At 41.4% G+C, this 27,792-nt stretch overlaps 1 protein-coding gene across 1 annotated transcript in view; it reads right to left on the reverse strand.

Annotated features, from left to right (window-relative positions):
- Positions 1 to 27,792, reverse strand: part of LOC122542304 (ankyrin repeat and fibronectin type-III domain-containing protein 1-like) — a 134,135-nt gene that overhangs the window by 44,183 nt on the left and 62,160 nt on the right. Inside the window, exons 3-7 of the mRNA XM_043679914.1 lie at positions 24,076 to 24,271; positions 21,218 to 21,422; positions 18,086 to 18,274; positions 8,513 to 8,626; positions 334 to 431 (exon numbers count right to left, since the gene is read on the reverse strand). Coding sequence (XP_043535849.1) covers positions 334 to 431; positions 8,513 to 8,626; positions 18,086 to 18,274; positions 21,218 to 21,422; positions 24,076 to 24,255 — 786 coding nt within the window. The 5' untranslated portion in view covers positions 24,256 to 24,271. The remainder of the gene's footprint in view (positions 1 to 333; positions 432 to 8,512; positions 8,627 to 18,085; positions 18,275 to 21,217; positions 21,423 to 24,075; positions 24,272 to 27,792) is intronic.

The following is a 27,792-nucleotide window of genomic DNA, read 5'->3' on the forward strand; positions in this document are numbered from 1 at the left end:
CTTGAAGAAGGAGGCCATCTGGGTTGTACGTTTTTGGAACTGGTCCTCCTGGGAGCAGATGCGGCGGAGATGAAGGAATTGGGAGAATGGGATGGTGTTTTTACAGGGGGCAGGGTGGGAGGAGGTGTAGTCCAGATAGCTATGGGAGTCGGTCGGTTTGTAGTAGATGTCCGTGTTGTGAGGTCAATGCTGTGAGGTCAATGTTCTTGCAAATGCATTTTAAGGAACAGTCATATTGAACCTTCATGTAGTTTGGGCTATGAATTGGAATATGTTATAGACAAATGATGAAAGACCAAACACAAGGCAAGAATGTATACTGCTATCACTAACCATGTTGAGGCCTTCTATTGCGTACTGTAGTGACTTCAGATCCTCGACAGTTGCAGCTCCTACAGTAGATTCAAAGGTTTCGGTGTAACTCCACTCCACTGAAAGAGATGGACACTAAGATTGTTAATCTAGAGAACTGACTTGCTGCCACCAGCTCTCACCACCCAACATTCTACCTATGACCCTTTCCTGTGCAATGTTCCCTGACTTCCTTCATTCTCTCTCCCATTCTTCTAATGTTCTACATTTTGGCAAGTTGTATTTCACATAAACATACACGCACATGCACAGTCACACTTACATGAATATGAAGAAAGGAGAACTTAGAACATGTTATTAAAGTCTCCAGCACACAAAAAATGACAGAGTGTTTGGAAAGAGTTAGTAATTAAACTTCAAATACACTGGCTAATCAAATAATAATGAGAAGAGGGCCAGTCAATTATAGGACTAAAGTTTTTTTTAATTCACTTGTGGCTCTTGGCCGTTGCTGGCTGGCCAGCATTGATAGTCCATCCCTATTTGCCCTTGAGAAGGTGGTGGTGAGCTGCGTTCTTGAATTGCTGCAGTCCACTTGCTGTGGGTTGACCCACAATGCCGGTAAGGAGGGAATTCCAGGGTTTTGACCCAATGACTGAAGGAACAGCAGTATATTTCCAAGTCAGAGTAGTGAGTGGCTTGGAGGGAAACTTGTTGGTGGTGGTGTTCTCAATACCTGCTGCCCTCGTCCTTCTGGGTAGAGGTGGTTGTGGGTTTGGAAGATGCTGTCTAAGGACCTTTGGTGTATTTCTGCAATGCATTTTGTAGATAGTACACACTGTTGTTACTTAACCCCGGTGGCAGAGGGATTGAATGTTTGTAGATGTGGTGCCAATCAAGCGCGTTGCTTTGTCCTGGATGGTGTCAAGCTTCTTGAGTGCTGTTGGAGCTGCCCCCATCCAGGGCAAGTGTGGAGTATTCCATCACACGCCTGACTTGTGTCTTGTGGATAGACTTTGGGGTGTCAGGAGGTGAGTTACTCGCCGCAGTATCCATAGTCTTTGACCTGCTGTTGTAGCCTCTGTGTTTATGTGGTGAGTCCAGTTGAGTTTCTGGTCAATGGTAACCCCAACGATGTTGACAGTGGGGGATTTGATGTTAGTAAGACTGTTGAATGTCAAGGGGTGGTGGTTAGAGTGTCTCTTATTGGTGATAGTCATTGTCTGGCATTTGTGTGGCGTGAAAGTTACTTGCTGTATCTGAATGCGTGTAGTATACGAAATAAGGTAAATGAGTTTGTGGGGCAGATTGAAATTGGCAGGTCTGATGTGGTGGGCATTACAGAGATAAGGCTGCAAGGGAATCAGGACTGGGAGCTAAATATCCCAGGATATACATTCTACCAAAAAGACAGGCAGGTGGGCAGAGTTGCCTTGTTGGTTAAAAATATGAAATTAAATCAGTAGCAATATACAAAGTAGGGTCAGATGATGTAGAATCTGTGTGGTTAGTGTTGAAGAACCACTACGGTAAAAAAATCCATAACGGGAGTTATCTACAGACCTCCAAACAGGATTTGGGGCATAAGATAAACCAAGAGATAGAAAAGGTGTGTAAGAAAGGCAGGGTTACAGTGATCATGGGGGGATTTCAATATGCAGGTGGACTGGAAAAATCAGGTTGGTAGTGGATCGCAAGAAAAAGAATTTATGGAATGTCTTTGAAATGGCTTTTTGGAGCAGCTTGTGGTGGAGTCCACCAGGGAACAGGCAATTCTGGATTTAGTGTTGTGCAGTGAGGCAGATGTGATAAGGAAGCTTAGGTGAAGGAACCCTTAGGAGGCAGTGACCATCATATGATAGAATTTGCTCTGCAATTTGAGAGGGAGAAAGTGGAAACTGATGTAACAGTATTATAGCTGAATAAAGGAAACTACAGAGGCATGAGGGAGAAGCTGAGTAGAATTGACTGGGAGAGAAGCCTAGCAGGAAAGACAGTGGAACAGCAATGCCAGGGGTTTCTGGGAGTAATCCCAGAGACACAACAAAAATTCATCCTGAGGAAAAAAGAAGCACACTAAAGGGAGGGTGAAGCAACTGTGGCTGACTAGGGAAGGCAGGGACAGCATGAAAACAAAAGAAAAAGCATATAATGTAGGGAAGGGCAGTGGGAAGCCAGAAGATTGGGAAGACCACAAAGACAAACAGAGGACAAGAAAGAAAGAAATAAGAAGGGAGAAGATTAAATATGAGGATATGCTAACTGGCAATATTAGGAAAGATTGCAAGAGTTTCTTTTTTGTCCTTTATATATTTAGAGAGGCAAAAGTAGGCATTGGATTGCTAGAAAATGGTGTAGTAATGGGGAACAAAGAAATGGCTGAGAGCATTCTGGCTAAGTTTGCAGATGATACAAAGATGGGTAGAGAGACAGGTAGTATTGAGGAGGTGGGGAGGCTGTATGAAGGTTTGAACAGGTTAGGAGTGTAGGCTAAGAAGTGGCAGATGAAATATGTGGCAAAGTGTGAGGTCATGCACTTTGGTAGGAAGAATAGAAGCATGGACTGTTTCCTAAATGGGGAGAAAATTCAGAAATCTGAATTGTAAAGGGACATAGGAGTCCTAGCCCAAGTTATTCTTAAGGTAAACTTGCAGGTTGAGTCGGTAATTAGGAATACAATGTTGTTATTCATCTCGAGAGGACTAGAACAAAGCAGGGATATACTCCTGAAGCTTTATAAGGCTCTGGTCAGACCAAATTTAGAGTACTGTGAGCAATTTTGAGCCCCATACCTCAGGAAAGTATTGTCCCTGGAACAGGTCCAGAGGAGGTTCATGAGAATAATCCCAGGAATGAAAAGCTTAACATATGCGGCATGTTTGAGGATTCTGGGACTACACTTGGAGTTTAGAAGCATGAGGGGGGAATCTGATTAAAACTTACAGAATAACGATTGGCGTGGACAGAGTGGACATTGGGAAGATGTTCCATTGGCAGGAGAGACGAGGACCCGAGGGCACAGTCTTAGAGTAAAGGGAAACTCCTTTAGAATGGAAATAAGGAGAAACTTCTTTAGCCCGAGAGTGGGGAACCTGTGGAAGTCATTGCCGCAGAAGGCTATGGAGGCCAGGTCATTGAGTATATTTAAAACAGAGACGGATAAGTTCTTGATTGCTAAGGGGGTCAAAGGTTACAGGGGAAAAGCAGGAAAATAGGATTGAAAATCCTAGCCATGATTGAATGTTAGAGCAGACTTGATGCACCAAATGGCCTAATTTCTGCTCCTATGTCTTATGGTCATGCACCGACACATTAAATTACATCCACAAACATGAACATTCAGATGCATACATGCAAACATAACACAAGGCCAGGGAGGAAAATCATGGACTCTGGTGCTTTTCCTGTTTCTGTGTCTCTCATACATCCCCTACTTTAACTTTCCACTCACATCTTTGAGGATTGGAAACAGGGATTATTTATGATTTCCTCTGGAGTCTCTTCTTAAGATTTTCAAATTATTTTTCATTCAAGCAACAGATATTAAGTAATGCAGTCAAACAGTAACAACATCTTTTATTTATTGACATATGGGATATTTGGACTTACACCGCAGCATATTTAGAAGAATACATCAATGGCTTCAAACACTACCAAGCCTCCATTAAACATAAAGCCACAATAAACAATGAAAGCATTAATTTCACAGACTCCACAACATTTATATTGACACAAAACAGTAGGCAGAAGTTAGCGACAAAAGTTTGTTTCAAAATAACTGACACACAAAAAGCCATCTAGGAGAAAGTGAGGACTGCAGATGCTGGAGATCAGAGCTGAAAATGTGTTGTTGGAAAAGCGCAGCAGGTCAGGAATGAAGAAGGGCTCATGCCCGATACGTCGATTCTCCTGCTCCTTGGATGCTGCCTGACCTGCTGTGTTTTTCCAGCAACACATTTTCAACATAAAAAGCCATCACCTTACACACCCCCATCGCAGACAGATTAGAGCACAGCTATTGCATTTCCATTGCATTAGAATCAAAGGATACTTACAGTGTGGAAACAAGCCAAATGGTCCATTGAGTCCAACTGACTCTCCGAAGAGCATCCCAGCCAGAGCCATCCCCTACCCTTTCCCTGTAACCTTGTAGCCTTGCACTTCCCATGGCCAATTCACCTAACTTACAGGATATTTAGAAAGTCAAAATGCTATCCATTAGAGTCAGTATGATTTTATGAAGGAAAAATCATGATTGACTAACTTGCTAGAGTTCTTCTAAGATGTAACAAGCAAAGTGGATAATGGGGATACTGTAGATATAATTTATCTGGACTCCGGAAGGTGTTTGATAAGGTGCCACACAAAAGGTTAATTCACAAGATTGGAATATGGGATTAGGGGTCATTTATTAGCCTGGATAAATGACTGGCTGTTGGGTACCGAATGAACACAGTCCACCAATTTCTCAGCACCAACCCAAACAAGCAGATAAAACATGTCCATAAACGCTAACCACTCTCCCCTACATCAAAGACATCTCGGAAATGACTGCCAGACTACTCAGACCTCTTGGCATCATGGTAGCCCACAAACCCACTAACACAGCAGCTAATGAACTTGAAAGACCCTATACAGACAAGCAAAATTAATGTCATTCACAAAATACCGTGCAATAACTGTAACAAACACTACATTTGATAAACAGGCAGAAAACTAGCCACCAGGATACATGAACATCAACTAGCCACAAAACAACATAACCCTCTTTCACTCGTATCCTTACATCCAAATAAGGAAGGACACCACTTTGACTGGGACAACACATCCATCCTAGGACAAACCAAACAGAGACATGCACAAAAATTGCTAGAAGCATGGCATTCCAATCGGAACTCTATCAACAAGCACATTGACTTGGACCCTAGTTATCATCCCCTGAGAAAAAGAACAGGAAATGACATCACCATAGGAAATGACACCACCACAGGAAATGACATCTCCGACCCAAAGAAACTCAAACAAATAAATAGAAAGCAGGAATCATCAGCAGGGCCTCATCTGCAGGTTCACTGAAGATGTTACCTAGCATGGTTACGAAATGTCTGAAAATGAACCTTCCAGCTCAACGAGCAAACCTGAGCTACAAATCTTCTCAAAACTTGCTAGATTGAGTTTAGGCCTACAACTTAGAAGAATGAGAAGAGATAAAATTGAGATATTAAAGATGATAAAAGGTGTGGATAAAATAGACGTGGAGCAGGTGCTTCCTCTTGTGGGGCATTCTAGGACGAGAGGTCATTGTTTTAAATTTGCGACCCCTTATCTAAGACTGAGTTGAGGAGAAAATACTTCTCCCAAGTTCTGTGATTCTGTGGAATTTGCTACCCTGAAATGTGGTGGATGCTGGGACAGTGAGCAAATTTAAGGAGGAGTTAGACAGATTTTTAATTGGTAATGGGTTAAAGGGATATGGAGAGAAGGCATAAAAGAGGACGTGAGGAGCATATCAGCTCTGATCGAATGGTGGAATAGACTTGATGGCCAATTCTGCTCCTATATCTAATGAACTTACAAACTCAGCATGGCCAACTTTGCACAGAGCTGAAACATTTTAACCAGTTATTATCCTTTTCACTGCAAATTAGATCTCAATCCAAATTTAAATTTAACAATTGACAGTGTTCATTATAATAACACCCACTACAATTCCTATTCCCTAACATCAAAGCTCCTTAACATTTGCAGCCTGAAGATAGAGATTTCCCATTCAGAGTATTACTTTATTGATAAGAATAAAATTGTTCATTCTCTATTGCTGCCTTCCTCTCTACTTTCCTTGTAGGCATCTTCTCTACACTCCTGTCACTTCTTTCTCTCTCCAACTTCCTACCTCCTCCAGCCTTCCTCTCCTGCCTTGCAGCCTCCCTCTGTCTCTGTCACCACCCCTCTATCCACATTATGTCCCCCAACCCATGCAGCCACTATTCCCTTTCGTCCTTCTCCCCGATTTCTGCACCTTCCCTCTCCCTACCTTCTAACCCATGCAGCCTCCCTTCCTCAATGCTGCAACCACCTCTTCTCCCCAAACCCCACTAAACCCTGCAGCCTTTTCCTGTGTCTCCCCCAATAACTTCTGCTTCTCTCACCTCAACCCTCCAGCTTCTTTTCTTCCCCCAAAATCCTGCACCTCCCCCATTCCCTCTTCTTCCAACGACTTTCACAGCCTCCTTCCCGCTTCATCTTCCCGATCCATTAAGTCTCCCCAGCCTGAGGAGCCCTGTCACTCTCTTACTGACTGACATTTGCTGCTTCTATCTCTTTTCCCTGGTTCCTGTAGTCTCCCCTCCCTATCCAGTGATCTCTCTCACAGATCACCCCAGACTTGTCTCCCCCACCCCTGTAGACTCCTCCCTCTTTCTTTTCACATTGAGTCATACAGCACAGAAACAGACCCTTCAGTCCAACGAGTCCATGCCGAATATAATCCCAAATTCCCACCCGAGGTTATGCAGCCTCTCCCCTCTCTCATCCCTATTAACTTCTGCCACCTCTATCTTTTTCTCCCTCAATCTCTGCCTCTCTCCTCCAGTGACCCTGCACCTTCTCTCTTACCTCTCTAAGACTTACAGTCTTCTGCCCTCCCTCCTCCACCAACTCCTGCAGTCTCCTGTCTGTCTCTCTGTCTCTATCCCTGCCCCGCCTCGTAACTTGCTTTACCCCCACCTTGCTTCCCCAGCCTTGGCTTCACTTCTCAGCCTTGCTTCTCTGGGCCCCAATTAGATCACCTCTCAGCTTTAATCTTCTTCAGTGAAAACAGTGCCAGTTTCTTCAGGATTTTCTGATAGATGTAACCTCTCAGTCTTCTCCTTGAAGAAGAAACGTGATGACGGCAGAAGAACATCTGCACAGGTCAATGATTGGCAAAATACTGCAATTTCCACTAATGCATTGAGGTATTCTTTTGGTGGCTGCTCAGAAAGGATGGCAGCCTAACACTGTTTTGACAGCCTTAATATTTGCTGCTGGTGTGAGGTTTTGTGCTGGAAGCTTCTATATAAAAATACATATCCTCTGATCTCCCCTACAGCACTTAATAATTGTAGTATTTTAACATACAGGAGCAGTAATATATCATTCGACCCATCGAACCTGCTCCTGCATGAAATGAGATAATAATACAGAAACAAAATAAGAAAAAGGAGTTGGAGATGGCCATTCAGTCCCTTGAGTCTGCTGTGCCTTGCAATACCGTATCCTTTAAGTCCCTTTGATCAAAAATCTGTCAAACTCAGTATTGAAGGTTTCAAAAACCCAACCTCCTCTGTTGTCTGGGGAAGAGAATTCTGAATCTTTAAACAGTGTCTGCTTGTTTTGGATTTTCCCATATGGAAACATCCACCCTGTCAAACCTCCTCAGAAGTGTTTATGTTTCTCTCTCCAATCAGTATGGTTTTAGCCTGCTCAACTTTTTATTATATGACAACTCCTTCATCCCAAGAATGTGAACCTTCTTGGAACTGCTTCCAATGTAAATGCATCCTTAAGGAACGAGATCAAAACAGGAAGTGTGGTCTTAACAATGCCATTTACAGTTATAACAAGAAGAAATCAGTACTGGTTCAAAATGGCAGTCTGATACTATTGAACTTACTTTTGAACAAATACTTTTTCTTACCAATTTTCTCCCAACCTCTTTTGTAAGTAGTGCACTCTCTTACTCAGATATACTTGTGGCCAGTGTCCTCCGGTCTCTTGCCAATGTTACTATTCTTACAGTCTAATACTATGCAATGAGTGTTGGCAGGTTTTGTGACCACTGGAGCAGAGACCAGAGCACATGACTAACTGAGCATAGGGTCACTCAGGGTCTCTCTCTCTCTCTCACACACACACAGACACTTGACAGTGATTAGGAGCATACTCCTAATTTGATTTTTCCCTCACTTAAAGGAGGTGTGCTGAGGTCAGTTGGAAAGTTGTGACTGACAGAGATCAGTTAATACAATACAGTGTGGATTGACTTTGTTCATTTCCTGTGAAATATTATTCATTTACTCACAGCCTTACCCAGTGGTAGAGACAGAAAGAAATTCTGCACAACAGAAATTCTGCAAGGCCTGCTCACAAATTAAACAGCTAGCAGCTCTACAGCAGACAAGTTGCAGCAGAGACATCTGGAGCAATTATATCAGATTACCTTTGTAGCGAGTGATTATCAAGGTGCTGCTCCTTGCTGGTTCCTGGAATGTGACTCGAAGGGATGTAGTACCAGTTACTGACAAACACACTTTCTCTGGAGAATCAGGGACATCTGTCAAGGAAAGAGATAACTCAGGTCATCCTATCATTCAGTGTTAAACTGAATCTGCCTGAAACAGTTGACGTACACAGGGAAATGACTGCATTCCTCAGTTTGGTAGTTTATATTATGAGATCAGAAGGGAAGTCCGCTTCCATGTCAGGGAACATCAACAACCTTTATTAAGTATGCACACTTTATACAGGAGATGATTAGACAGGACACGTCTGGAAGACTACACAGTGGGGACTCAGCATATGATGTGACATCATCATGACATAGTTACCTATGCAATTATTACAATAGCTATTATTACAATAAAACTATACCATTAACTCTTTTCTCTATATCTCCCCCAAGTCTTCTCTTCTCACAAACAGTTAACCTCATGAACTATTTACAATTTCCATCCAACTTCTATGTTCCCACTACCCGAAATCTCTTTCACCCGCGGTGTCAATTATGCCAGTGTTCTTGGCTCTCCTGGAGGACTTCTAGTATGTATGTGCTCCCTGATCATTTCCTTGGATGTCAAATGCATTGTTCGACTGCGATGGCAGCTTCTCTTCTGGCACTCGGGCTGTGATACGTCCAGTGAATGTAAAATTAAGATGTAGAATTAAGGAAAAGCTGATTAAAGAGATAAGCTTCCAGAACTTGAATAATCCCAAACCTTTGAAAACAGAACACAATGAACAAAAAATCACCCTCTCATTTCATTTTGCACAACAGTGTGGTCCAGAGATTAATCTAGTCAATGAAATGAAGAACAAAGAGTATTTTGAAAACAATTTTGCAGTCGAGAAAATGATGATTTCTCTATCTCTCCTATGGAAGGCATTTATTCATCCATATGTGATGGTAATGCCTCTACACTTAACTTCAGCTTGAGGTTACACAAGGACACCTCAGAAACAGAAAGCAGGAGTGCACCAACATCAACAATAAAATCACCAGAATATTTGAGGGAATCAGACTGTCTTGAACACTTGCATTTGGATTAGGATCCATAGGAAGTTCCTGTGGTGTCCTTTGTTTTGCATACCTATTTGCAGGTTTAACATCAGGATCATGCACTTTCTCTACTAGGGTCTCATTGGTATTGGGAAAGGTAGCTAGTATCGGTGCTTCCACAGCTATGGTTATACAGATATACGGTTATAGAGTCATACAGAACAGAAACAGACCCTTGGATCCAACTTGTGCATTCTGACCAAGTTTCCCAAACTAAGCTAGTCCCACTTGCCTGTGTTTGATCCATATCCCTTTATAACTTTTCTATTCATGTACCTGTCCAAATGTCTTTTAAATGTTGTAACTGTACCTACATATACCATTTGGGCAATACACTGGCGCAGTGATTAACACTACTGCCTCACAGTGTCAGAGACCCAGGTTTGTTTCTAGTTTTGGGTGACTGTGTGGAGTTTGCACATTCTCTGTTTCCTCCCACAGTCCAAAGATATGCAGGTTAGGTGGAATGGCCATGGTATTGTGTCGATGCTGTCATTTTAAAAAGGTTATTTTGTCCGTAGTATTTTCTTTGCAAAGACGTTGTAAAGGCAGAGATGGCGAAGTGTCTGGTTTAACAATAGAACAAGAGTGGCCAGTTTGCCCAGTTCAGGTTTTTTTCTAGTTTGTTTTAGCTGTAGCAGTCACAAAGTGTTTGAATCCAGGGGAGTTGCAGGCTTCAGTAAAGAACTCCTCTAACTTTCTTCTAAAATCTCTTTGGATGTTGTTCCCTCCTGCCTGTAAAAATCTACGTTTGAATTTACTTTTTGGCTAAAGAGTATGATTTTATCACATATTCATGATTTTACACCACAAGATTTGGTTAGATTCCTTACAGAATGGAAACAGGCCCTTCGGCCCAACAAGTCCACACCAACCCTCTGAAGAATAACCCACCCAGACCCATTTCCTTATCCTATATTTACCCCTGACGAATGCACCTAATACTATGGGCAATTTAGCAAGGCCAATTCACCTGACCTGCACATCTTTGGATTGTGGGAGGAAACCGGAATACCCGGAGGAAACCCACACAGACACGGGGAGAATGTGCAAACTCCACACAGACAATCACCCGAGGCAGGAATCGAACCCGGGTCACTGGTGTGTGAGGCAGCAGTGCTAACCACTGAGCCACCATATGTTTAAGGAATGCTACTGTATTGGAAGAGTCAATTAGTAATAGTTACCGTACGGGTTGGTTAAATTTTCCAACAGTTAAGTTATTCTAAATTCTGCTTCCTTTTGTTCAACTGTAGTGTTTAAATAAATTTTGTTTTACTTAAAGCCAAGTGGGTTGACCAGCTGCATTACACCTAGAATATCCACCTCACATCTGCCTTTAAAATAAGAAAAACGTTAGGGTCTAGGCTACCTTTTTAAAATAATTGGGGGTTGGGGGGGGATTTGGTGGTGGTGGTGACTGGCCTGGTCCATAATGGTATATATGGGGATATGGTAGAGGGCTAGGTTTGGAAGGGATGCTCTTCAGAAGGTTGCTGCATATTGTTATGAAGATGTGGGTGTACTGTACCTTTAGGAAAGTTAAAAGCTAGCAGAACTATCTGACAACACCAAGTGTTCTGAACAAGATACAATGTAACCTCTTGGTCCAGCAGCTAGTGTAGCTGGTTGCCTAGAGACAAAAACAAATTTGAATTGTGCCAATCAGTTTAAATTACACCCTAAAAAAAATCAAACTCCAATTAAGTTTGAATTTAGTATATTAACAATATTAAAAGCCAATGACACAATCTGATGCTTTTGGGTATAAGACTGGGAAAACTTGAACAGTTGAAGGAGAACTGCCAAGCCATCAACACACGTAGACTACAGAATAACTCTCTTAAAGGTACCTTTATCGATCAGTGACGTGTGAAATAGAAATCCCTAAGAAGAAGAAAAGACAACAGAGGAAGATATACAGAGAAGATTTGACAGTTGGCTGCTTTTGAAATTTGTTAAAATTCCTGCTTAAGATTTATCGGACTAGTATTACAGAAGGGGAAGTAAAAGATAGGTTAGAGGAAGGAGTAGTAAATAGTTGTTAGTTAATTATTCTCTCTTATATGTTAAGAAATAGTTGTTACTTTTACTTTTACTAGTTCCTGGCCTCTCGAATTTTCACACATTACCGCATGGGATAAATCTTTTCTGTGTTGTTGGTTTAAAATAGCCGGGGCGAGGGGTTACCCCATGTCGTAACAATACTTGCTGGGCTGAATGGCCTCTTTCTGCCCTGTAAGGATTCGTTTTGAGTCTTTACAGGGCACTTAACTTGCAGCTGCCGTTGGGAAATCCCGCAGTAGCTGGTAAGTGGGCACACAGTAACCAGTAAGCCAAGGAATCTAGTGCAGTGTGGATTCGGGCCTAGTCTCTACAGAGCACTTAGCTTGGAGCAGGAGTCAGGAAACCTCACAGCAGCAGCCAGGAGGCAGGGACACAATAACTGGTAATCCTATCAATTTAATGCAGTGTGAATTCAGACCCAGACTCTACAGGGCATTTGGCTTCCAGCAGCAGTCATGAAACACTGCAACAGTAGCCAGGAGGTGGGGACACATGAAGGATGTGATAGAACTGGAAGGGTACAGAGGAGGTTCACTAGGATGCCTCGGATTGAGTTTTAAGAAAAGACTAGATAGGCTTGGATTGTTTTCTTTAGAGCAGAAAATACTGAGAAGGGACATGATTGAGATGTAAAAGATTATGAGGGGTATGGACAGGGTCGGTAGGGAGCAGCTGTTCCTCTTTGTAGAGGGATCAATCATGAGGGGACATAGCTTTAGGACAAAGGGCAGGAAATTTAGAGGGGATTTGGGAAAAATCTTTTCACCCAGAGGGTGGTGGGAATCTGGAGTGCACTGCCTGGGAAGGTAGTGGAGGCCAGAAATCTTTCAATCTTTAAAAAATATAACATTCAAGTATATAGGAAAGGTACAGGAAATTGGAATTAATGCACTTTTAGTGGGAGTTACGTTGGTGCTAACTTGGTGGGCCAAAGAGCCTTTTCTGTGCTGTATGAATCTATGAACTTCTTCTGACAGTTCATTCCACATATAAACCATTCTGTGTGTGATAAAGTTGCCCCTCAGGCCCTTTTTAAGATCACTTTAAAAATATGCCCTCTAGTTTTCAAGTCCCTCGTGCAACTCATGAATTTGCAAACCTCTATAAGGTCATCCCTCAACCTCCCACGTTCCAGTGAGAAAAGTCTCCTTATGACACAAATTCTCCAGACCCAGTCACATCCTTGTAAATCTTGTCTGTACCTTCTCCAATTTAATAATATACTTCCTATAGCAGGGTGACCAGAACTGTACACAGTCCTCCAAAAGTACAACTACAAACATGATGTCCCAACTCCTTAACACAATGGTCTGAGCAATGAAGGCAAGTGTGCAAACAGCAAACACTTCTATCTGATAGTACTGTAATTCTTTTTGGATGTGGTACAGCATTTGTGCATTCCTGTGCTATAATATGTACTGTACTGGGACCTTTGTAATTTGTGAATCCAGGTCTGTGGCTATATAGCTCTGTGTGATTGCTAATAGAGCTAGGCTTTTAACTGCTCTAACTGATGCTTGGCTTTAAACATTTCTAAAGTATTCCTGAGCTCTAGAAATGCTCTGCTGCTTTTACTGATAGAAAACTTGAATACTTATATGGCTTGCTGATGAGACTCAATTGCAGACTTTAGTTGACATTTCTGCCGAGTTATAATCTCGAAATATTCAATATTGGTTGACTGAATTTGGACTTAAACATCTCCTTCTGCCTTTATAGTTTTCCAATAGCTGCCCACAGCTGCTGAACCACCTCTTGGTGATCTGTTTCAGAGGTTTGAATCTGTAAAGTTCACCTGAATGTTGTTTGCTTATTGTCTTGTTATGACAGTGCATTTATAATATTACATAATTTGCAAAGAAAGCCAATTGGTCTTTTTTAAAAATAGACACTGAATCTTGCAAGATGGACCTTAGCAGTCAAATTACTTGTTTATGTTCATTCAATACAGTCCAAAAAAGCAGACAGACTTGTGTATTACCTCAGTATCAAATCATAAAGAAAGACGCTCAGAATTTGATTAAACCTTGGACAAGACAAAACCTTGAACAAGATCTTTCTAAAGCTGTGAGAATTCAAATCTTCTGAAAGAACAAGTGTCTAGAAGGACATCACAGCCTAACATAACTGACTTTGTTTCTATAAAAATAATTCCTCAAAATTAACGCTGTAACTCTTTTAAGTTAAGACAGGCAATGAACCACCGTTTTTGACAGAACTCCAAGAAGAATTCTGAGAGGACCTCTTGTAGTACACGGTAGTTCCTTACCCCTGGACAGGGTTCAAGTCCCATCTTGAACATAGGTGGGACTTGAACATAGAACATTACAGCGCAGTACAGGCCCTTTGGCCCTCGATGTTGCGCCGCCCTGTCATACTAATCTGAAGCCCATCCCACCTACACTATTCCATGTATGTCCATATGCCTGTCCAATGACGACTTAAATGCACTTAAACTTGGCGAATCTACTACCATTGCAGGCAAAGCATTCCATATCCTTACTACTCTCTGAGTAAAGATTACTTTCATCTTTATAAATAGCTTTCATCTGTACCTATTTTTAATCTTTGTATCTATAATGTAGTGTATATCTGCATCACCTTTTTACTCAGTAACTTTCAGCCACTGTGTTATAAACTGATCTTTATCTTTTGTTAGTGGTTATTTTTGATGTGGAACATTTGAAAATGAAAGAGGACAAAACATGCTATACAAATTCATAGTTCATGGATCACTCTTCAGAACGTCTGGCATGTAAATGTATGCCATACGCAGTTGATTTCTGCTATTGGAATGTGGGTTTCCTCCAGGCACTCTGGTTCCTCTCACCATTCAAAGATGTGCAGGCTAGGGGATTGGCCATATTAAATTGCCCATAATGTCCAGGGATGTTAGGTTAGGTGGATTAGCCAGGGGAAATGCAGGGTTACAGGAATAGAATAGGGGGTTGGGTCTGGGTGGGATGCTCTTTGGACAGTTGATGTGGACTTGATGGGCTAAATGGTCTACTTTCACACTGTAGGGATTCTATGATGATCCAAATCTGTAGACGCAAGGTACAATCCAGCCTCTTTGAATCTTCAATGCTCATGGATCTGTGTCAAAGTTCTGAAATCTCCTTCATGTATGTTTGAAGATCTGTTTTTAATTCTAAATGTTGGGAGTAAGTTCTGAAACTTCACTAGTGTTTGAAACACTTTAAAATTGTCTTCATCTGCTTTCCCTCTCACTGCTTGAGTGTCTACAATTAGTGTTTGTTCACAGCACTTAGCCTGAAACACTGGCAAGTCCTCTCGTTTTATTGAGTTTCCTGCAATTTTATTAAGATACTCACCATCTTTAATGAATGTTGAATATACTGACAGAAATGGAGACTTCAGGATGTCAGTCTCTTTTTCCATCCCTGCACGGCTTCTGACATTCATTACAAGTAGAAATTTCCACACCTAATTGCATTTGCTGCTGCTGTTTTTTTTTATCGGTGAGCTCATTGGAATAGACAGATAAATGCAGCTCTTTGATGCTTTGTTCCACAAAGAGTTGATTCTCTTTCCAAGAGATACAGAAATGTCATGATTGTTGGTAGTGAAGTCAAAAAGTACAGGAAGATTCATGATACTACTTCCACTAAATCAACAACACGAGTGGCAGCTCCATTCTCTGCACTCTTTCCTGAAGATGCCCTCTCCCGGCTGGCCACCTTCATCCCTCCCCCCATTTCTTCTAGCTTTGCCTCAAAGAGAAATGAAAGATCTACATTGTTTCCCTGCGGTGTTGTGGATGGAGTTTCTGTCATGGACACTGATTCTAAACAAAGTTGGCTCAAAACCTCAAAAGCATCTACAAGTGATAAATAGGAATGGTGATTAGAAATGACGTACAAACGTTGGTGATCTCTTTCCCATTATGATGAAGCTCAGACTGTATCTGCCCTCTCACTCTGATGTGAATACCTCATTTGCACCTTGAAGTTGAATTAAAGACATTGGAGACATCTAGGTTACAATCATGGTATGGAATCCCATTGAATGGAGACACATACCCTCATATCTAACGCAAATTGAGGTTTCCTGCCTTTAACCATGATACCTGTATACCAGAAATCATCATGTGGGGCGACAACTTCCTCCAAGAAGGAGGATACTTGTTCTTCTGCATTTGCTATTTCCTTGACAATTGTAGACTTGAATTGTCTGTGTCCAAACTTCTGCCCTTCAGATGGAAATCCTCTACTACTGTTTGGGCAAATTATTCTTAAATCCCCCATTGATAATAGAGCAGATTTGGCTCCAGTGAGGATATCTCCCCACCACTCCATGTGGCAAAGTTACAACTGGTGCACATCTCTCGCTGCTGTGACACTCTTACAGTTCTGAACTTTACAAAACAGCTTACTCCCATTCTATCTCTGCATGACCTGTGTGCGCATTCTACATTCCAGAAAGCTCCAGGATGGGTAGGTTGGAGGGTATCTAAGGTTTGGGCCTGCTGATGTCTTGCCTGTGCCAATGGCTGGGTGCTGTGTGGCTTTTTCTTCCCTGTAATGTCATCACCAGATTAACTTTAAAGTCCTCCACTCGGCTTCTCTTCAAGCACATTCTTGTCACTTGTTGGTTTTCTAGTTGTTGTCACCAGTTGCCACTATGTAATAAGATCAGCCCTGGGTTGTTGATAGAAGATGATACAGCCATGGCAGTGAACATCATTTGGAATATTGTGAGCAGTTTTGGGCGCTGTATCTAAGCAAAGATGAACTGGCATTGGAGTGGGTCCAGAGGAGATTTGCAAGAAAGATCCCAGGAATGAAGGGCCTGTATTATGAGGAGCGGTTGAGAACTCTGGGTTTTAATCGATGGAGTTTGAAGAATGATGGAGGAATCTGATTGAATCTTCCAGGATACTAAGAGGACCCAGATAGACAGGATGTGGAGAAAATGTTTTCAATAGTAGGAGAGTCTAGGACCTACAGGCACATCCTCAGGGTGAAGGGGCAACCCTTTAGAACTGAAATGGGGAGAAATTTCTTCAGCCTCAATCTGGAACTCATTGTCACAGAAAACCATAGATTCCAAGTCATTGAGTGTATTTAAGACAGAGTGTATTTAAGATAGGTTCTGAATAATTAAGGGGATCAAAGGTTATGAGGAGAGGGCAGGAGAATGGGATTGAGAAATACATCAGTCATGATCGAATAGCAATGCAGACTTGATAAGATGAATGGCCTAATCCTGTTTCTATAATTTATGATCAATGACTTTTATTACAATGTGGAGGAGCTGGTGTTGGACTGGGGTGGACAAAGTCAAAAATCACACAACACCAGGTTATAGTCCAATAGGTTTATTTCGAAGCACTTGCTACCTGATGAAGGAGCAGTACTCTGAAAGCTAGTGCTTCCAAATAAACATGTTGGATTATAACCTTCTATCAACTCAGGTCCCTGTTCCATGTCCTCTGATGTCACCTTTACATAGTATAAGTAGTTATCATTACAGTAAAGGTATAGTTAACCCTTTATTCCACAGTTCATTGTTCTTAATTAGTTTGTGGGCAGTGATACTGAACCAAACATTGCAGTGAGTGGAATTCAGGCGAAGGAGGTAAATCGGATCAGAATGGAGGAAGGAGACAGCAATGGTTGGTGAAAGCATTTTCAAACCCATGACCTCTTCCATCTAGATTTGGAAGGCCAGCAGATTCATAGGAGCGCCACCTCCTGTAAGTTCCCTTCAAGCCACATGCCACCCCAATTGGACTGCATCACTGTTTCCTCTCTGTCACTAGGTCAGAAACCTGGAACTCTCACCTTGATAGTCTAAAGATCACATGGACTTTCTCCACATGGATTGCAGTGGTTAAAAAAGGCAGTTCACTACTATTTTCTCAACAGCAAGTTGGGATGAACCAGAAGAATTAAAGAAAAGAGTACCTGTTAGTGGGCAGCAATGTCCCACAGGAGTGTGGCGCTTGGAAATGAGAAACATGTGATGAAACCATTTGGAATGCATCCATGTAGAGCTGGCAACTGTACCATGAAATATACCAGAACTGAATTTAACTTGGTTTCTTTTAATTTTCTTGCTATACAGTGAAAGAAACAAAGAAAATATCTAGCTCATACAGGGTTAGAATCTGGAGCACACCACATAGGTAGCTACAGAAGTAGATCCATGACACATCACTCCCCATAGGAACATCCAGTGTATGACCTTTCAGTAAAATCCTGTATAGGGTAGTGGGATTCAATAAAAGGTTAACAAGCAACACTTGATAACTTTGATGACCATATCATTCTCTTTGAAGAATGAACTTTGCTGAGAGACATATAGACTCTATAAAATAGCGATTCCTCAGCCTCTAAAGTAGTTTCACTAACTATATGTACTTACGTGCATTCTCAAAAGCAGTTTTCATTTGCTTATACAGCTTTTGTCTGAACCTCCAAGTCCGGAGTTCCCTGGTCTTACTGTAGAAATCAGCCTCTGAAGATTCAGTCCTGAGTTCTAATAGTTCTGTAATTTTCTGTGTTGCTTTGCTCACTAAAGCGGTCAGGTGCATGTCCCAGTTGCCTTCATTGACTGTAGAGAAAAGAGAAAAAGAGAATGAGGGAAAAAATAGTACAAGACTGAGAAAGTTGATAAACCGTCATTGTTTTCACAGCAGCTTCAAATTAATTTTGGGACGTAGGTACAATATTACTTAGAGATGTCACTGTACTGTTACATTATCCACAGTACAAATGAAGGAAACACGTCCTCTTGACATACATTCTTCAATTTGTGACTGAATGCAGTTTGAAAGGTGCCCAATACCCACGATAAAAGCAAAACAGTGCAGATACTGAAGATCAGAAATAAAACAGTAAGAGGTGGAGATATTCAGCAGCTGTGGCAGCATCTGTGGACAAAGAAAATCAGAGTTAACTCTTCTTCAGAACTCAGAACAGACATACTGAAGTTAATTCTGTGGCTCTCTCTCCACTGATGCTGCCAGACCTGTAGAGTTTCTCCAGCAATTTCTGTTTTTATTTCAATATCTCAAAGTTGGATGAGGGACACAGACTGATAGGGACTGTGCAATTGCTCTCAGGTTGATGGAATGAATTGGTGCTGATTGGAACTGGATATCATTAACATCTATAAAGATTCTTGCAGCAAAAGCTACTCTAAAGCCCAAGGGGGAAGGATCACGGTTAACATTAAAACGACCAGAGCATGGAAGATTGCCTGGGGTCAAACTTCATCAGAATGGCAGACTAACTCCAGAATAATGGGCATTACATAACCCAGGACAACATCTATCAGGGCTTACATGACTAAAAAATCACATAGCTTTGTACACAAACCTTATTGTAGAGAAGAACATAAAATCTAGGCTCACTACTCCCATTAGGAGAAAGTGAGTACTGCAGATGTTGGAGATCGGACTCGAAGAATGTGGCGCTGGAAAAGCACAGCCAGTTAGGCAGCATCCGAGCAGCATGAGAATCTATGTTTCATCAGGAGGGCTGATTCTCGAAACATTGATTCTCCTGCTCCTCAGATGCTGCCTGACAGCCTGTGCTTTTCTCGCACCACACTTTTCGACTCACTACTTCCACTGTAATGTACAGGTAGTGCTGCACTTGCAGAGTTGTTGTCTTTCAGACAAGATGTTAAACAGAACTGCCAATCTTCCCAGGTGAGTAAAGGATTTCATGTTTACAAGGAAGAGCCAAAGAGCATTGTCTGGTACCTGGTCATTATATATCCTACAACTAACATCATGAAGCAAATAATCTGGTAATTATTGCTGTATGAACCTCTTTGCTATGGACAAATTGTCTGCTCTGTTTATTGCATTCCCAGTGACTACATTTTATATTATTTCACAGACTATAAACTTCATAAAAATGGAAATGGTTCTTTTCCTTTAACTTTATTATACATTTTCTAATCTCCTGGATGTGCAATATTATATGTTAGCAGCCTCCCAGCTATTTCAATTAAGGCATCACTCTATGTGGAGAAAGTGAGGACTGCAGATACTGGAGATCAGAGTCAAGAGTGTGGTGCTGGAAAAGCACAGCAGGTCCAGGAGCATCCGAGGGGCAGGAGAATCGACATTTCGGGCAAAAGCCCTTCATCAGGAATGAGGTTTATGAGCCAAGGGGCTGGAGAGATAAATGGGAGGAGGGTGGGGCTGGGGGGGAACATAGCTGAGATTGTGATAGGTAGATGAAGGTGGAGGTAATGGTGATAGATCGGAAAGGAGGTTGGAGCGGATAGGTGGGAAGGAAGATGGACAGATAGGACAGGACATGAGGGCATTGCTAGGTTGGATCTGGGATGAGGTGAGGGGAGGGGAAATGAGGAAACTGGTGAAATCCACATTGATCCCATTTGGTTGGAGGGACCCAAGGCAGAAGATGAGGCGTTCTTCCTCCATCACCCCGTGGCTGAACACTTCAACTCCCCCTTCCACTCAAGGACTTGCAAGTCCTGGGCCTCCTCCATCGCCAAACCCTAACCATCTGATGCCTGGAGGAAGAAAACCCCATCTTCTGCCCTGGGACCCTCCAACTGCTTGGGACCCTCCAACCACATGGGATCAACGTGGTTTCCACCAGTTTCCTCATTTCTCCTCCCCCCACCTTATCCCAGATCCAACCTTCCAACTCAGCACTCCCCTTATGATCTGTCCATCTGCCTTCCCACCTATTCACACCACCCTCCTCTCCGACCTATTACCATTACCCTCACCTTCATCTACCTATCGCACTCTCAGCTACCTTTCCCCCAGCTCCAGCCGCTCACATTTATCTCTTCATCCCCTTGGCTCACAAGCCTCATTCCTGATGAAGGGCTTTTGCCCGAAATGTCAATTCTTCTGCTACTCGGATGCTGCCCGACCTGCTGTGCATTTCCAGCACTGCACTCCCATTATTCTATGTGGGTCAGCTTAGGCATGACTATTTAACTCATGGTGGCTTTTATGATTGTGCTCAAACCTGTCAACACAGGATCCTTGGATTGAAATCAGAAGCGGGAATCCTGAATAAATTCTTCCTTGCATAATCTGGCTGATTGAAGAGCGACTCTACCCTGCAGGTGTTCATTTAACTCCCCACAGGCTAGAGTATCAAAGTGGATTCTCCGGGTTCTTGGGGAACTTCCATTTAATATAAATGAAATAAATGGGATTAATCTTTTCCAACTTTTTCCAATGTCCTCTTGTCACAACTGAATTGATTGATGCAGCAATGAAAGCTTCAGGAAACAGTTTCATTTACTCAATAGTTTGTACACTGGTTGAGGGAATGAGAGGTTGCCAATTCTTAACCAGGCCACTCAATAGGGGGAACTTACAGAATATTTGATATTTAAAAGGAAAAGCATAATTTGACCACTTAGGCTTATCACAGTAAGTGTAGTGTTGAATCTCATAGTGGTGTTAATCCAGATTATCAGTTAGTTCCACCTCAGACACAAGGAAACAAGAAGAAGAGAATCAAAGTGAAGCCTTCAGCATTCTCTACTCACACTGATGGTTATCCCTGGCTCCAGCATTCATTAAGAGGCTCGCCATTGAGATGTTGTTAGTCAGCACTGCAATATCCAGTGGTACAAGTCCATTGCTGGTAACCTCATTCAGGTCATCCTGTGTGCCTGGTTGATTAAGTATCCGTTGAACTGCATCAAGATCTTCATGTTCCACAGCATCAAAGATTGAATCGTACTGAATATTCTAGAATTTAAAAGGTAAAACACCCTCATGCAATTTTGAAAGATATCATACTGTATCTTGATTTTGGAGCTTATAGAGAGGCCAACTGAGCAAATTTATTATTTCCAACTATTGAGACTATGGAACTGCTTTGACCCCTCACAAAGCATCCACTGGAAACAGATACCAAACCACACTTGCTTAGAATCTCTTTCAGACTACCTGCATATCACTTATTGATTAAGATTGGCACCTCTCTGCATCCCAGTCATGTAGTGATTCACAGTCAAAAAGTGTGATGCTGAAAAAGCACACAGACTTTCTCACTCACTACTTTCCCTCTGTTTCCTTCTTATAAGAAAATTGTCTAATAAAATATTTAATGTCACTCAGTTAACATTGATCTGATTTACTGCTTGATGGTTCCATATGATCGACTTGAACTTGTGCACTACTATAAAGAGTGCAGGCTTTTTGCCACAGCTCAAATTATCACAATTAAAAAGAAATGTGTGTATCACAAATAGCTTTTCAATGCTTTAAATGAACGCATGAAGTCCTAGCTGTGTTTTCCCAGCTCCAATTCCACCCTCCCCAACACACTCCCATATTCAGCATTTCCAATAGTTGACAGACAAATTACAAACAAATCAGACAGAAGAAATCAAACATTTGTGATCCCGCTCCATGCATATGAATACTACTTGTACTATCCCTGATTAGATACTGATCCATAGACTTCACCATAGATACTTCATGGGATGTCAGTGTTGTTGGCTGGGTGAGCGTTTATTGCACATTCTTAATTACCCTTGATAGGCAGTGATGAACAACATTCTTGAACTGCTGCAATCCTTGGTATATAGGAACATTCACACTGCTATTAGGAAAGGAGTTCTAAGATTTTGATCCAGCAACAAGTAACAGTAGTATAGATTTAAGTCAGGATGATGTGTTTCCAGAGGGAAATTCGCTAATGGAGGTGTTCACATGTATCATATGCCTTTGTCCCTCTAGGTGGTGGAGGTTGAGAGTTTGGAAGATGCTGTGGAAAGAGTTTGGGTGAGTTGGTTGTAGATGGTACACTCTGCTGCCACTGTGTGAGTGGTGAAAGGAGTGTACAATGAAAGTAGCGAGTGAGTGCTAGTCAAGAAGGCTACTTTGTCATGGATGGCGCCTAGCTTTATGAGTGTTGACGGAGCTGCACTCATCCAGGGAAGTGGAGAATATTCCATCACACTCCCTATTTGTGTGTTGTAGATGATGGGTAGGTGTAGGACAGATGTAAGGTAAATTACTTTGAAAGGATTCCTGGCCCCTGATCTGCTCCTATAACCACTGTCTATGTGGTTGATGCAGTTCAGTTTCTGGTAACCCCCCCCCAGGACACTGACCCATACCTGGTTAGCCACAGAGTTATTTTCCTCCCTTTGATATTTTTGTTTTATGAATCACTTTTATTTTCAGAATTGTTTTTGTGACTGTCAGCATTCAGTTTATCTGGAACTGAAAAATGGAACGATTGTTGGAAAACCTGGCTGTGACTAGTTTCTATGGCAACAGCAATGAGAGACTCCTTCTGTAGAATTAGGGAGTCTGAGAGGCAATGATGCACATTTCGTTTCAACTTACCAAATGAGTCACAATGCGGGTATATTTTTCCAGTGTGACTCATTTGCACTGTGGCATTTTACCACAATACTTTTGAGATGTCAGTGTGCTCTTCAAGTCATACTTTGGTTTAATAGAGTGGTGTTACATTGAACCCTAGTGTAATTACATACTATGAGTTTATTATAATCCAGAGACTCAACCATCTCAGTATCTGACATTGAACATTGAGATTTTACATCTTAGGCATTTAAATGTTCACTGCTCCTGAAGGCGGTGCAAGTTAGAATGTAGAACAAAATGCCCTGGTTTGTGGGTAGTTCTTGAGTTTGTTACTGTGGTCATTGAGATTCTGTCAGATCTGACAGTGGTAGAGACATCTGCACCATTTTCAGTGTTATGTACCTCACATCCTTGATTAGAAAAATATGAATGTACATACTGGTATGGAACATCAATACTGAATAAACTTGCTAAGCAGAACAATCTATTGCAGTATTACAAATCCAACTGGTTCTTTCCTCATTCACAGTACACAAATGCTGACAATAATGGTGGTGACAAGGATGTTAATTAGGAGAGCCCTGGATTTATCCTCAGAGTACCTTCCTTTTTTGTTATTCTTTTTTGGAATACAGACATTGCCAGCAAGGCCAGAATTTATTGCCCATCTAGAACTGTCGTTAAACTCAGTGGCTTGCTAGACCATTTCAGAGGATAGTTAACAGTCAATCACATTGCCGTGGGTCTGGAGTTATAGGTGGACCAGACAGGTAAGGATGGAAAATTTTCTTTACTCAAGGGATTTGTGAACCAGATGGATTTTTATAACAGTCAGTGGTACTTGTCATGGTCACCATCACTAAGACTGGCTTTATATTCCAGAGTTATTAATTGAATTTAAATTGAACAAGCTTTGTTGTGGGATTTGAACCCATGTCCCCATGACATTAGCCTGGGCTTTTAGATTGCTGCTGTAGGGGTATTAGGGCCAGTCCACCAACTTCTCCAAAAGCTAGCTTAATAAACTGTTGATAATCAGAGTTAAACTGTGAATCCATACCAGGGATGAAGTTTTCTTGCTTCTTTCTTTCTCTATTTTTTTAATGAGACAGGCTTCTTCAGAGCTGGAACCACCCTTTAGTCTGAAGGACAGGTTGCGATATAGTCTCTTGGCAGCATTTGGAGACATTGGCCCAAGTGACTTCCTTCTCTGGAGAGGCTCCCTGATTGGCTGTGTCATTTTGCTCTGTGTACACCTAGGAAGAAAGACATTTCTTGATTTATTGTGCCATGATTTTTACAGAAAAACTGACACTGCTTCAAAATCATAAAGAGATTATTGTGTCCTCCCTCTGCTCTCTCCATCTATCAATGACAGTGACAAGTCTCATTATTAGGAGCAGACTAATTCCAGACATTCACCAGCGCTGCTCAGAATGAAACCATTGATAAATTTGCATCTGAGAATCAAAGCAACTATCCTAATGACATTTCCTCTAACCGTGTAAGAAAGGTTGAGAATCTAGTTGACATTGTTCCACAATGCTAAGCTCAAGTTCTGGAACTCAAAGAGTGGAAAATCTCAGTTACAAGATAGATCATGATCACAAGACCTTTTTTTCCATTTACTTATGGGATGTGGGAATATTGAGCTGGGCCATTGTTTAGTGTTCATCCTTAACTGCCTTGGAGAAGGTATTGTGAGCATTCTTTTGAATAGCTGTAGTCCTTTCAGTGTAAGCACCACAACAGCACAACTTGAAAGGCAGTTGCAGGATTTTGACGCAATGACTATGAAGGAATGATGACATATTTCCAAATGAGGAAAGTAATTTACAGGTGGTTTCCATGCATCTACTGTGTTGGTCCTTTGAGGTGGTACATTTGATGGTATCACTCCCATTGCGACTTTCATCTAGATAAGTTCCTGGCCAAAATCCTTGAAAAGATGGAAGGACATCATTCCAAAATGGTCCTAGAGTCCTGATTCTGAGATCCTGAGGGGTCTTGACAAGGTGGATGTGAAGAGGATGTTTCCTCTTGTGAAAGAATCTCGAACTAGGAGTCACTGTTTAAAAATAAGGGAATCACCTAGTTGAGGCACAGATGAGGAGATTCTTTTTCCACAGAGAGTTGAGTCTTTGGAACATTCTTCCTCAAAAGATGGTGAAAGTAGAATCTTTGCATATTTTGAAGACTAGTTTTCCAATGAGCAAGAAAATGAAAGGTCATTGGGAGAAGGTGAGAATGTGCAGCAGTCAGATCAATTAGGATCTTTGTGAATGGCGGAGCAGGCTCTAGGGGCTAAATAGCCTACTGTTGTTCCTAATTTACATGTCAGTATGTATGTTCGATTCTTAATATCTAGCTCCTGAACTCAGCACTCACCAGTTTCTTTGAAGGGGTACAGCGGAGACAAGGGCAGGATGTATTTCACATATCCATGGAGGTTCTGGCACATTTCAAAGTGAAGCCATTTCAGTTAAGAGCAATTTTTCATCATTAAAGTTTCTGAAACATAACTTTTGGGATTTACAATTTTGAGAATTTGACCCTTTGATATTGTGAACAGTAGCTCTGAGTGTGCATAAAAAATGGATTAGATCTATAGAACTGCCCAGATGTGATGTATTTATCCCCGCTCATTAAATTTTAAAATTTTAAAATTAAATGTTGTTGACATCAGCCTGAGGGTAATTGTTATGCAATTAGTTGTGGAAGGAGTCAAGAAACATTATCATTACCGCAGTGAGGGGAGGGGGATGCGGTCATAAATTTACAGTTTGTTTGGTTGTTCTAAGTGATTATAAAGGAATTAGTTGATTTTGATGTGGGGCTATGATAAAAAATCTTCGTTATAAGGAATTAAGAACATGAATGAATTCAAATCTATTGAATGGTTCTAATCGATGACTGTGTTTTTTAAATATAGTGAAGCTTGCAATACATACATAGAACTTTATTTTATTATATTTCAACATGGCTGCTGAGGTCTGCTCATAGAGTCATAGAGATGTACAGCATGGAAACAGACTCTTCGGTCCAAATCCTCTATGCTGACCAGCTATCCCAACCCAATCTAGTCCCCATCTGCCAGCACCCGGCCCATATCTCTCTAAACCCTTCCTATTTATATACCCATCCAAATGCCTCTAAAATGTTGCAATTGTACCAGCCTCCACCACTTCCTCTGGCAGCTCATTCCATATCTGTACCACCCTTTGTGTGAAAAAGTTGCCCCTTAGGTCTCTTTTATATCTTTCCCTCTCACCCTAAATCTAGGCCCTCCAGTTCTGGACTCCCTGACCCCAGGGAAAAGACTTTGCCTATTTACCCTATCCATGCCCCTCATAATTTTGTAAACCTCTATAAGGTCACCCCTCAGCCTCTGATGCTCCAGGGAAAACAGCCCCAGCCTGTTCAGCCTCTCCCTATAGCTTAAATCCTCCAACCCTGGCAACATCCTTGTACATCTTTTCTGAACCCCTCACGATGGATTCAAAATGTGTTGGCATGGAAGAAATAAAGTTGGAAAGTTGACATAGAGGTTATAAAGGACTATGGTGTTGATTACAGAGGCATGAGATATCCTGGAAGGTAGGTTTGCATGGACAGTGAAGAACCATGGCTGTGGATAAAGAGGCACAGGCTCACTCAGAGAGCCAATGTAGACATTTTGGGTCAAATGGCTTCCTTCTGTGGTATAACATTTCTGTGATTCTGTCAGTTTGGCAAGAAGGATTTGAGAGGCTATGGGTGTTGGGTAGGAGATATGAGGTGGAATGAGTTACAATGGATGGGCCAAGGCTTCTCCTGTTCCCAGGACCCATAAAATGACACTCCTTTTAACCTTCACCAGCTTTGTCTTGCACTTTTGTAATGTTCTTTAGATCCTAAAGAAGAGTAGATCAGCGTAGAAAGATGTCATTTAGCTCACTGAGTCTGCACCAGTTCCTTTTAAGAAAAATCTAATCAATCCTCCTTCTTCCAATCTATTATTTACCTATATTTTTTCTCCAAATATATTTTCAATTTTCTTTTGACTATGAATGTGAATCTGTATCGAATACAATATCACGTAGGTTGTGCATTCCAAATTCTAACCACTTTTTCTAAACATTTTCCATGTGCTGTCTCCAGTTGTTTTGCCAATCAACTTATGAAATTAAATCTGAGCCATCTGCTTATCAATTCTCCAGCTACTTGAAACAGCTTCTATTATTCTATCAACGCTTTATGATTTTATATATTTTCATCAAATCCTCTCAGGTTTCTTGGGTTTAATCTTAGCCAGTCTCTTTGCAATTCCTTATCCCAGGAACCGTTCTAGTAAATTTCTTGTAAAGTCTGTTCAAAGCTTTCATATCATTCTGGTGTCCAGAACTGGAAATCACAGTCATTGCAGGGTCAAATTGTTTTATATTAGCTCAACAAGAAAATTCTTTGCTTTTGTACTCTATGCCATATTTATGAAGACCATTGAAAACATTAGTTTCAATATGCTACACTTTATAACCATAGCTTTGACTGACAATTGCACATCACTTGGTTGTTCATATTACGTGATCAGCTCCACTTTTTTGAATCTGGCCTTCCATCAAAATAATTATTTCAAGAGTTTTCTTAAGATTTTCTCAAGGGCTACCTTTTGATTTTCAGAGGCTACTTTTTCATTATAACTAACTTATTTACTAGGTAGTGCAGCCATGTAGAAGCAGAATGAGAAGAATTTGTCAATTATCCTCAATTATCAAGCCTCAATTTATCTTAAAACTAA

Source organism: Chiloscyllium plagiosum, chromosome 39 (assembly GCF_004010195.1).
Source record: "Chiloscyllium plagiosum isolate BGI_BamShark_2017 chromosome 39, ASM401019v2, whole genome shotgun sequence".
In the NCBI taxonomy this organism is placed as follows: domain Eukaryota; kingdom Metazoa; phylum Chordata; class Chondrichthyes; order Orectolobiformes; family Hemiscylliidae; genus Chiloscyllium; species Chiloscyllium plagiosum.